The sequence below is a fragment of the Pelophylax lessonae genome (genome assembly GCF_965119305.1).
Source record: "Pelophylax lessonae genome assembly, chromosome: 8".
In the NCBI taxonomy this organism is placed as follows: Eukaryota; Metazoa; Chordata; class Amphibia; order Anura; family Ranidae; genus Pelophylax; species Pelophylax lessonae.
In genome coordinates, this window is record NC_138775.1 from 19738626 (window position 1) to 19751551 (window position 12926).

Below are 12926 nucleotides of genomic sequence, written 5' to 3' on the forward strand. Positions count from 1 at the left end.
ACTCCGGTCAGCGTTTACAGCTCCCCTCCCTCATCTCTGCACAGTGTTGAAGGATCAGGTCACCTTCCTGTAATAGGACAACATTTCATCCAGACTCTGCTCATCCAGCTTGGCGGCCTTGTTGGGTCCTGGTGCTTCCTGGTTGTGTTCTAGACCCGATGGGGGCGGGTCATTGGAAGGTCCCGCCTGGTTCAAGCTCTTCTTCTTCTTCTTATTCCTTTTAGTTCTCTTTTTCTTTGAAGCGTAGAAGGATGGCGGTGCAAATTCGGGATCGCGTTCATTTCTCAGGTCGTCACAGATTTTGGACCATCGGCCGAATGTGAATTCTGAGACAAAAGAGCAGATGGTGGTGATGTCACGCTAAAACAGACCAGACTGCTGAAAGCTTATATATTACTTGCTCCACCCCCCCCCCCACCCCACCCAACAACGTTTAAATGGATGTTCATATTTCATTATGTGGTTGTACACCCTTACATATATCCAGTGAAGTGACTGGCCTCAGGTGATACACTGAGATATAATAAAATCCTCCTACATAAGGTTGCACCTATTTATCTGCAGTCTTCTCCTCTCTACAGAATATATAAAGCTTGTCTAAGCTGTCAGAAAAAAGGGGGCAGAGAGGTGAACTTACACTCTGTAGAGCTCAGTGAGGAGAGCCCTGAGAGCTGATTGGAGGGAAGGGAAACACCCCCCTCCACACCGCACACAGGAACAAAGCTGAGGCTGTCAATCACAGACTGTGCCCTCCTCTGTCACCATTTCTCTTGGTGTCAAGAAAGCATGTCAGAAATGATTCATGCCAATAGAGGAAGGAGGCAGCAGACAGAAATGGCACTTAGTGCTCTGGATAGAGACAAGTACACACTATAGAGGGATATTGTGACGGTACCCACCGTCACTGGAAGTGAAAAACAGATACTTAACGGTTTGGGGATTGCTTCAAGTGGGACAGTAATATTTGTCAGCAATATCTTCATATAGAAATATGAAGATTTAATCACACTTTGCACTGGAAGGGTTCACATACTTTTTCCACCTGCACTGTGAATGTTTACATGGTGTGTTCAATAAAAACATGGCAACATTTCATTCTTTGTGTGCTATTAGTTTAAGCAGACAGTGATTGTCTATTTTGTGACTTAGATGATGATCAGATCACATTTTATGACCAATCTGTGCAGAAATCCATATCATTCCAAAGGGTTCACATACTTTTTCTTGCAGCTGTGTGTATATATATATATATATATATATATATATATATATATATATATATATATATATATATATATATATATATATATATATATATATATATATATTATATACACACACAATATATATATATATATATATATATATATATACACACACACACAAATATATATTATACACACACACATATACATATATATATATATATATATATATATATATATATATATATATATATATATATATATATATATATATATATATATATATATACACACACATTTAAAGAAAAAAAGTCATGCAGCGATTCCAGGACTCGTTTTTATATATGGCCTTTAGGATGGCCTGATTGCATGTACTGAGTGCATTTAATCCCCAATTTTTTTGTAAAATGTAAAAGACGATGTTACGCTGAGTAAATGGATACTAAACATGTCATGCATTAAAGTTGCCAAAATATGGTACTTCAAAATCAACATTAGCGACGCTTTAAAAATGTTGCAGGTTACCAGTTTAGAGAGCTGCCCCTGAAGCCGCAAGGAGTCACAGCCGGCTTCCCTTAGTCAACATGCCAACGCTGGGGACCTAAAGACAGGGCAGAACCAGTCCGGTTGAGGACAGCGCTAGATCCTTGGACAGGCAAGTGTCCTTTTTTTAAAGTCAGCAGCTACAGTATTTGTAGCTGCAGACTTAAGCCCCGTTCACACTGGGGCGATCCGACTTCCAGGGGCGACCTCCGAGGTCGCGGTGCAAGCAGCGCGCCGCGACCTCGGAGCGGCCGGCACGGACTTCATAACATTGAAGTCTCTGACGGTCGCTCCGGGTCGCCCCAAAAGAAGCTCCGGACCCTTTTTCTAAGTCGGAGCGACTTGTGTCGCTCCTATTAGAACGGGTCCGCAGCTTCCCTATGGAAGGCGACCAGGTCGCCTCACTTAAAACTGAAGATCCTCTTTATAGATGTAACTCTGCAAGTATGTAACATCTCTTCATTTAGATTAGATGGAAACTTTAAAATTAGAATCTGTGGTTCACTCACGGCTGAGACAAGGGGTGAGGGCAGTCATCCCAGGCGTAGCAATGGGGGAGGGGAGGGGAGGGGGGGGTCAACCCCATCACACATACACATTCTATGCCACCCATGGGCAGTGGGCAGAGAATGGGCCCAGGGCGGTACAGAGGTAGCAGCAGGAGATGGGGGCACAGTTCTTAGTCCTTGCCCTGGGCACTGGATGAACCTGTCCTGGTACTGGGTCCACTAATTAATGAGAAGCTATGGGAGGCCCCCATAATCTACCATGCTACACAGACAAGCCTTACCTTTGCCTCTGTCCCACTCCCTGACATGGGGCACTCCGGGTTTGGTATCTTTTCGCTCCTCAATGACAACTTCCACCTTCTTCTCCAGCTCAGGGGGCTCTTCTGGCTCCGGCCCAATCACTTCATCCTCCGCTTCTACATGACATACAAAAAGGAAATAAATATGTACACTGGCAAACATAAGACAAATGTACACAATCTTAAAAGTGTTACCCACATCATAAAAATCTATCAATAAATGTTGTATTACATGCTCTTCATACTCAGTCACTGAGATTCGTTTTCTGTATTCTGCAAAAAACCTGGTTGATCCTGCTGCTCTCTATCTCCCCCTTCTGTCCATATCCCCAATGCAGTTGAGGATTTTATAGAGCAGTGGTGGCAACTCTGCACATGCTGAGTTTTCAGTGAGTTTCTATGCTGAGCATTTCCTCCCAATCTCATCTGAGCAGCCCATGCGAATATAGGAGCGGAAAATGGCAGCCCACTCCCTCCCTCACTTCTCCTCTATGCCCACTAACCAGCTGAACACAATGAGCTGGGATATTACATGTAGATTAATGGAGGTTTCACCTCCCTTTTATACCAAGACACAGGCTGGAGGGGAATGACACAGCCTGTGACTGGCAGAAATCCTCCTACACCATGTTATTGCCAAAAACAAAGATTTGATTTCAAATATACACTGCTCAAAATAAATTAAAGGAACACTTTTTAATCAGAGTATAGCATCAAGTCAAATAAACTCCCGGGATATTGATCTGGCAAATTAAGTAGCAGAGAGGATTGTTAATCAGTCTCAGTTGCTATGGTGTTAATGAAATTAACAGGTGCACTAGATGGGTAACAATGAGATGACCTCAAAAACAGGAATGGTTTTGCAGGTGAGGACCACTGACTGTTTTCCCTACTCATCTTTTCTGAATGTTTGTCACTAGTTTTGCGTTTGGCTGGAGTCAGTGTCACTACTGGTAGCATGAGGCGATACCTGGACCCTATAGAGGTTGCACAGGCAGTCCAACTCCTCCAGGATGGCACATCAATACGTGCCATTGCCAGAAGGTTTGCTGTGTCTCCCAGCACAGTCTCAGGAGCATGGAGGAGATTCCAGAAGACAGGCAGTTACTCTAGGAGAGCTGGACCGGACTGTAGAAGGTCCTTAACCCATCAGCAGGACCGGTATCTGCTTCTTTGTGCAAAAAGGAACAGGATGAGGACTGCCAGAGCCCTACAAAATGACCTCCAGCAGGACACTGGTGTGAATGTCTCTGACCAAACAATTAGAAACCGACTTCATGAGGGTGGCCCGACGTCCTCTTGTGGGCTCTGTGCTCACTGCCCGGCACTGTGGAGCTCAATTGGCATTTTCCATTAAATACCAGAATTAGCAAGTCCACCACTGGCGCCCTGTGCTTTTCACAGATGACAGCAGGTTCACCCTGAGCACATGTGACAGACGTGAAAAGGTCTGGAGAAGCCGTGGAGAACGTTATGCTGCCTGTAATATCGTTCAGCATGACCGGTTTGGTGGTGGGTCAGTGATGGTCTGGGGAGGCATATCCATGGAGGGATGCACAGACCTCTACAGGCTAGACAATTGCACCCTGACTGCCATTAGGTATCAGGATGAAATCCTTGGACCCATTATCAGACCCTACACTGGTGCAGTGGATCCTGGGTTCTTCCCGGTGCACAACAAATGCCCAGCCTCATGTGGAGAGAATATGCAGCCAGTTCCTGGAGGATGAAGAAATGGATACCATTGAATAGCCACCACGCTACCCTGACCTAAATCCAATAGAACACCTCTGTGACATTATGTTTCGATCCATTCAGCGCCACCAGGTTGCACCTCAGTCTGTTCAGGAGCTCAGTGATGTCCTGGTCCAGATCTTGGAGGAAATACCCCAGGGCACCATCCGTCGTCTCATTAGAAGCATGCCCCTATGTTGTCAGGCATGCATACAACCACATGGGGGCCATACAAGCTACTGAGGACCATTTTGAGTTGCTGCAATTAAATTTCAGCAAAATGGACTCGCCTGCTGCATCATTTTTCACTTTGATTTTCGGGGTGTCTGAATTTAGCCCTCAGCCCTGATAATTTTCATTTCCATCATAATTACATAGTTAGCGAGGTTGAAAAAAAAGACACCAGTCCATCCAGTTCAACCTATGATGAGTGTGTGCTGTCAATAGTACATTGTATACCCCTGTACGTTGTGGTCGTTAAGGTGCCCAGCTAAGTTTTTTTTTATACTATCGATGCTCCCTGTATATACCACTGCTTGTGGAAGCGAATTACACATCCTTATTGCTCTGACAGTAAAGAACCCTTTACGCAGTTTGAACTGCTCTTCTAATTTTAGTGTATGGCCACGTGTCATTTTAAATTCCCTCTTGCTGAAAGGTTTATTCCCTCTGCTAGGATCGCCAGTACAGTATTTTAACATTGATATCATATCCCCTCTCAAGCATCTCCTCTCCAGAGAGAATAAGTTCAATGCTTGTATTTTTTTCTCATAGCTGAAGTCCTCCAGTCCCTTTTTTAGCTTTGTTGTCCTTCCCTGGACTCTCTCCAGTTCCAGCACATCCTTCCTGAAGACCGGTGCCCAGAACTGGACGGCATACTACAGACGCAGCCAGACCAGAGTCTTGTAGAGTGGGAGAATTATCATTTTATCTCTAATCTCTAATGCATGATAGTATTCTGTTGGCTTTGCTTGCAACAGCTCGGCATTCCATGCCATTGCTGAGCTTGTCATCTACTAGGATTCCCAGGTCCTTTTCCGTCCTAGATTCCCCCTGAGGTTCACCCCCTAGTGAGTAACTTGCATTTGCACCCAAATGCATTACCTTACATTTTTCAACATTAAACCTCATTTTCCATGTAGATGCCCACCCCATTATTTTGTTCAGATCTTCTTGTAAGGTTTCCACATCCTGTGTAGAAGTTATTGCTCTGCTTAGCTTTGTATCATCCGGAAATACGGAGATTGACCGGGTTATCCCATCTTCTAGATAGTTTATGAATAAATTAAACAGGATTGGTCCCGGGACAGATCCTTGGGGGACCCCACTTTCCACACCTGACCATTCTGAGTACTCCCCATTAATCACCACCCTCTAGACTCACCCCTGAAGCCAGTTTTCAATCCAGGTACTCACTCTATGGCCCCCATACCTAAGTACCATAGTTTGTACAGTAAACGTTTGTGGGGAACTGTATCAAATGCCTTTGCAAAATCCAGATACACCACATCCACAGGCCTTCCTTTATCTAGATGGCAGCTCACTTCTTCATAGAAGGTTAATAGATTGGTCTGGCAAGAAAGATGCTTCATGAATCCATGCTGATTACTACTACCGATATAAGTTTTCATTACTAAAATCTTGTATATAGTCCCTTATCATCCCCTCCAATAGCTTGCAGACTATTGATGTTAGGCTAACCGGCCTGTAGTTCCCAGGGATATATCTCGGCCCTTTTTTTAAATGTTGGTGCCACGTTGGCTTTTGTCCCATCAGCTGGTACCATTCCCATCAGTAGACTGTCCATAAAAATTAGGAACAATGGACTGGCTATCACCTGGCTGAGTTCCTTAAGGACCCTGGGGTGTAAGCCATCTGGTCCCGATGACTTAATGTTTTGTTTTTCAAGTCTAGTTCTGAGTCTGTCTTCTGTTAACCATGAGGGTGCTTCCAGTGACATGTTATTAACATTACAGTCTAGGTTACTGTATCACCTCGTTTCTTTTGTGAAAACTGAGGAGAAGAATTTATTCAGAACCTTTGCCTTCTCTCCGTCCTTTATAGCCAGAGAACCTTCATCATGCTTTATGGGGCCAATATGTTCTGGCCTACTTTCTTACTATTTATATACTTAAAAAAATTCTTGGGGTTTTTTACCCTCTTCCACTATGTGCCTTTTGTGTTCTATCTTTTTCGCCTTGATTGCGCTCTTACATTTCTTATTGCATTCTTTGTAATGTTGGAAAGCTGACAATGACCCCTCAGCCTTGTATTTTTTTAAGGCCTTTTCTTCTGTTTTTATATGCATTTTTATGTTGGAATTTAGCCACCCAGGGTTTATTTTAGCTCTTTTAAAAATGTATTCCCTGTTGGAATGCACTGGCCAATACCTTTATTTAGTATGTTCCCAAAGCACTCTATTAAATTATGTGGCATCCTTTCCTTCCTAACACATTACCCAGTCCATACCAGTATAGATCCTAACACATTACCCAGTCCATACTAGTATAGATCCTAACACATTACCCAGTCCATACCAGTATAGATCCTAACACATTACCCAGTCCATACCAGCATAGATCCTAACACATTACCCAGTCCATACCAGTATAGATCCTAACACATTACCCAGTCCATACCAGCATAGATCCTAACACATTACCCAGTCCATACCAGCATAGATATCCAGCATGATATTTTTCACCATTGAGATCTGATGTGTTTTCAAAGTGTTCCTTTCATTTTTTTTGAGCAGTGTATATTTGTATAACAATTAAAAAACAGTTTATTGATATTTCTTTTTTTCTCTATATTCCAAAGGCTGTTTTTTTTTTTTTTTTGAACATGTGACCGGCAGCAGAAGACTAGAAGCTCCTCCTGCTCATCTTTTCCCGCAGACAGGCTGGGAAAGATCTGGGTCATGTGACAGCCGTATATCAATTAGGAAAAAGGTACTTTGATTTTTAAAAAAAAAACAAAATAATTACAGTACCATCACCCACATACAGAAATAAAAGAGACAATGTAAATAAACAGTGTGTGTTTAGTATCACTGTTAAGACACATAGAAAGCAAACAGGTCACAATGCCATTGTTATCAGACTAGTTAATGAGAAAAAAAAAATGTCTCCTGCTTTTAGCAACAATTAAATACCAATTTTAACTCTCATGATGCTTTATAAGAGAACCCCCCCCCCCCCCAACAAAAAAAATAAAACTGAATCTGATTGGCAAAAGAGTTCCTTTCATCCACATTATCATTTTCTTTTCACTCACCCTGGGCTGCCTCCGGCTCTTCTCCCTCTGTCACATTTTTATTTTTACGCTGCCGCAATTTGGCGAGCCGTGCGTCCAGCATTGCTTTACGCTTTGCTTTTAGGCGTTCACGCTTTAGCCTTTGATCTTCAGTCTGCAAGAGGAAGAGAAAATGTTTTTTTTCCCACACTACTTGATGTTGTAAATGTGCATTTTGAATGGTGACTTGGCATTTGGGGTGGTGGGGTTTGTATTGTAATAATGCTAATTTCCATCCACCTTCCTGACCCTTTAAAGCTGAACTCCGGTCTTCCCTGCAGTCTTGCACAGTTGTACAGGCTTCTATACTGAAATTGCTCACACTGATTTCACTGCACACTGCGAGCTTCTCACAATGTGCATTAGAAGCTGCAGCAAACCAGATACAGGCAGCCTCATTTAGTGGCTGGAGGACATTCAGAATTATTAACGCTTTGTTCCCCAGCCTGACTGTTCCTGGGCGGGCTGCCCCTTTCCTTTATAAGGTATGTAATAAAAATAGAAATGCTTTATTTAAAGATGTAATTCACACGATAACGAGGGGGGTTGCTTTACTACAATCAGTGTGTGGCCTTCTTGTGTAACTTGTGCAACTTTGATTGGTCATGGAAAGGGAGGTCATAGCTCTGCTCCTCCCCCTCCTCGTGATTGTGCTGTGAGCGGAGAGGAACTACACGTGTCCGGGGTGATCAGAGCGAGGAGTCACCATGAAGAGCCCCAACATGTGATATATTTTCTGGAGTCCTAAGCCTTGTTTGGTGCAGCAGAGCGTTCTTGATTTCCTGATCCCTGTAAGATGCGATACACTTGGTCTTACATCTAAGCGTATGTGGCCGTTCCATTAAGGTGGAGGCCTCAGCTTCTGGTAAGCTGCCACTTTGTATTGTACTATCACGGGTGTATTCTTACCTCATCTTGGGATTCAAGCCTCCCGCTCTGACATCACCTTTCTGGGACTTGTACACTGTTATTGGATCACTTATGGACTTTTTTGATCTATGTTTATTCATTTAAAATATTATCTTCACTGTTCGATTATCACTTCCTATCACTTTATTTATGTGTATTTCTCGCCATTTATCATACACACTGTATGGGTATACCATATCTGTTAGCGCTGCACTAATTTTGTTTTTAGGGCTTCTTGTGTAACTGCCTGGAGGCTCCGGCAAGGGTATTCTGGTGGTGTCAGCTGGAGTGAGGTTCCACTTAGGGCCAAGGGAAAGAGCAAAGGATTTAAAGCGGTCGTATCCTCACAAAAAACAAACAAACAAAAAAAAAAAAAACCCTGCAGGTCAAAGGCATAATGAGCTAGTATGCATCGCATACTAGCTCATTATGAAATATCTTAGAACGAACCCCCGACACGGTCGCCCGGACACCGCTGAGGGAGCCGTCATGTTCCCTCGGCATTTCTTCTGGGTTTGGCGCTGTGAGTGGCCGGAGCCGGGATTACGTCACTCCCGCGCACGAGCGCGGGAGTTAACTTTCCGGAAAGGAGCTCTGAAGGTCCACAGGACCTTCAGAGCGCATACGCCGCTGGTGTCAGTGGCTGCATGCAGGGCGAATATCTCCTAAACCGTGCAAGTTTAGGAGATATTCATTTTACCTACAGGCAAGTCTTATTATAGGCCTTATTATGGGCTTACCTGTAGGTAAAAGTTAAAAAGCGGAGTATACTACCGCTTAAATACTACCAGCAGTTCCTGCAGGGGTAGCAATATATGCGGCTCGTCCGGGACATCTCTGATCGCCAGACCCGTGAGTAATAAGACGGCAAAACTGAAGCAGATTAAAATTTCAGTTTTAAATAAAAAAAAAAAAAAAAAACAAACACTAAAAAATAAGCTGCTATAATCACCTTCCCTGCAGAAGTTGTGCTCTGACCTTACTCTATTGATGGTCACAACATTTCTGCCTATGGGGATCAGTTTCAGTGCAACGGGATCAGAAATCAGTTCAAGGGGCTTTGGAGATTCAGAATTAATTCGTAGGGTGGTTTTGACCTGCAGTTAACTTTTTTTTTTTGCCCAACTCTTCCCATGCAGTGGAGCTGTGCCTGCACTGCATGAGTCAACTGCTCATTTTTGTCTACGAGATTGGAGAAAGCTTATACTCACCCGATCCTTCGCTCCACCTGCAAAAAGCGCTCCCCAACAATCCAGCAGTGGACTGTTCCCGACGTCACATAGAGAGCAGGTCTATGGGCATGATAACATCAGGAACAGTCCACCGCACAAGACCGTGGGGGGCAGGAGCCACAGGGACTAGTCTTGCATTTTCCAATCCCCTAGACCAGTGGTCCTCAACCCTGGTCCTCAGGGCCCACTAACAGGCCAGGTTTGCAAGATAACTGAAATACATCCCAGGTGATATAATTTGCTGCTCAGTGATTGCAGTACTCTAGTCTGCATCTCCCCAAGGTAATACTTAAAATCTGGCCGGTTAGTGGGCCCTGAGGACCGGAGTTGAGGACCACTGCCCTAGACAAAAAAGATAAAGTTGACCCATGCAGTGCAGGTACAGCCCCACTGCATTGGAAATTTTTGTTTTGCCCAGAGTTTAGCTCTAACCTACAAAGCTGCATCAACCTGCTTTTGCTTTCCTGGTGCGAACAAAAGCCTATCGACTTAGGCCCTAATACAGACAATTGCAGTTACCTTTATCCGTGCCTCTTACCTGATCTCGCAGCATATTCAGCGTTTCTATTTGCTTCTGGCGGCTCTGCTCATTCTTGGCAAAGGCAAAGTAGCCAACACCCAGCTGTCTGGCCTCTGCAATAACAAAGCAGACAAGTTTATATTATAAAAAAAAAAAAATAATAATTTTTATAAAATCATTTTCTTGTAGCCCATCAAGGGACACAGGAAGTCATGCACTTTCGAATTATACTGCTGTTTACAGGAGAACAGGATACTGGCAAACAAAAAACTGTAGGCCAGCCCAGAATAACAGCTTCTAGTACCAGCATGCCTCAGTTTTGTAGCAAAGTATTACCAAGAATATGTAGTACCCATGTCCCTCAATGGACTCGAAGAATAGGATTTTACAAATAATCTTTGGAGGAACAAAGGAAGTCATTCGCTTTTGGAATGTCCAAAATCAGTCCAACTGAGAAGTGGACAACACTGAAAAAAAAAGGGGGCATGCTGGTAGTGGGATGGGTTATCCTGGGCTGGCCTACATTTTTTTGTTGGCCAATGTCCAAGCCCCATGTAGGTGGAAGTAACCCAAAAGTGGTCAACCTCCTGTGTCCTTCAATTGAGGAGAAAGAAATGTATATAAACAGATTACAAAACAGACATTTATGACAGGGCAAATGACGCCGGCAGGAATACCGCCTCCCTCAGGGCAGACGGCATATGACGTCCGCCCGTCCTCGTCGCTAGTGCACGCCCCCCGGGGCACAGCCCATCCCCGATCAAGGTAAAGAGCCAATGAAACTGGCTCTTTACCACGTGACTGGCAGTGTCCAATCACAGCCGGTCACATACAAGGTCTTTTTCAGGTCATCATTCAGGCCACTCGTGTGCGCCTCCGGGGGCACACAGTGCGGCGATCAGGGATGGGGCTTGTCCACTGGACAAAGCCCATCCCCGATCAGGGTAAAGAGCCAATGAAATTGGCTCTTTACCATGCGACCGGCTGTGTCCAATCACAGCCAGTCATAAATGTAAATAAACTGGGGTAACTGTCTGTTACCCGGTTCCCCTCCTCACACACCGATCCACTGTCAGGAGTAGATTGCGGAAGAGTGAGTTACCAATATACAGTGTGTACTACTGTGCCCAGATTGCCCCCATAAATAAAGAGGACCTGTCACCAGCTCATCCGAGTACCTGTCACCAGCTCATCAGAGTATCCGAGTTCCTGTCACCAGCTCATCAGAGTATCCGAGTACCTGTCCCCAGCTCATCAGAGTATCCCGAGTACCTGTCACCGCCTCATCAGAGTATCCGAGTACCTGTCCCCAGCTCATCAGAGTATCCCGAGTACCTGTCACCGCCTCAGAGTATCCGAGTACCTGTCACCGCCTCAGAGTATCCGAGTACCTGTCACCAGCTCAGAGTATCCGAGTACCTGTCACCAGCTCAGAGTATCCGAGTACCTGTCACCGCCTCATCAGAGTATCCGAGTACCTGTCACCGCCTCATCAGAGTATCCGAATAACTGTCACCAGCTCATCAGAGTATCCGAGTACCTGTCACCGCCTCATCAGAGTATCCAAATAACTGTCACCAGCTCATCAGAGTATCAGAGTACCTGTCCCCAGCTCATCAGAGTATCCGAGTACCTGTCCCCAGCTCATCAGAGTATCCGAGTACCTGTCACCAGCTCATCAGAGTATCCGAGTACCTGTCACCAGCTCATCAGAGTATCCGAGTACCTGTCACCAGCTCATCAGAGTATCCGAGTACCTGTCACCAGCTCATCAGAGTATCCGAGTACCTGTCACCAGCTCATCAGAGTATCCGAGTACCTGTCACAAGCTCATCAGAGTATCCGAGTACCTGTCACCAGCTCATCAGAGTATCCGAGTACCTGTCACCGCCTCATCAGAGTATCCGAATAACTGTCACCAGCTCATCAGAGTATCCGATTACCTGTCACCGCTTGTCCGTTTTCATCCGATCCGTTCCTCCAATCGGATGGAAAATAGGGTTTACATCCGTCTGGATTTCACTGACAGGATAGGATTGGGTAGCAGCGGGTGTCAGCGGACATGTCATCACTGACATCGGCCGCTCCATAGGGGTGCATGGAGCATCAGATCAGGTACGCCTGAAAAACTGACAGGCAGACCTGATCGGAAAGCCTGTGTGGAAGGACCCTTAGTGATTAGTCTTAGATAGGTCCTGGGATTACCTAATACACATATGCAAAAAGAAGAAGGGAAGGGGGTGCACCATCTAAGTGTACCTGTGTAAGCATTTGGAATAGGTAAAAATGTGTACCACGCCCCTTGCCACGTAGTGACATCATCCACAAGGAAAGCCACGCCGATCCCCGCTGAGTGGACCAGCAAATTCAGAAGCCACGGCACAGCCGATCACCTTGTGCTCCAGCTCCATATCCAACTGCTTACTGGCGCCACTTTGCCTGTGGCTGGCCGCTTGCCTGCCGATCTCTGCACATTCCAACAGAGCCTCTGTGAGGACATGCACACCACATACTTCCTAATTTTGAGCTCTGCTGAAACCGCCGCTTACCTTCAGACCTCTAGCACCACCAGCCGCTGACCTACCGATCTCTGCATATCTCAGATGGCTACAGTCACACGCCAATCCCGACCCATGTCAGTGTATTTATCCTCATCTATTTCAAATGCTTAAACAGGTACA

The 12926-nt window shown here is 45.0% G+C and overlaps 1 protein-coding gene across 1 annotated transcript in view; it reads right to left on the reverse strand.

Moving 5' to 3' along the window:
* Window positions 1–12926, reverse strand: part of CCDC174 (coiled-coil domain containing 174) — a 35189-nt gene continuing 22263 nt past the window's right edge. The window contains exons 8-11 of the mRNA XM_082266386.1: window positions 10264–10358; window positions 7567–7699; window positions 2539–2673; window positions 1–326 (exon numbers count right to left, since the gene is read on the reverse strand). Coding sequence (XP_082122512.1) covers window positions 55–326; window positions 2539–2673; window positions 7567–7699; window positions 10264–10358 — 635 coding nt within the window. The 3' untranslated portion in view covers window positions 1–54. The remainder of the gene's footprint in view (window positions 327–2538; window positions 2674–7566; window positions 7700–10263; window positions 10359–12926) is intronic.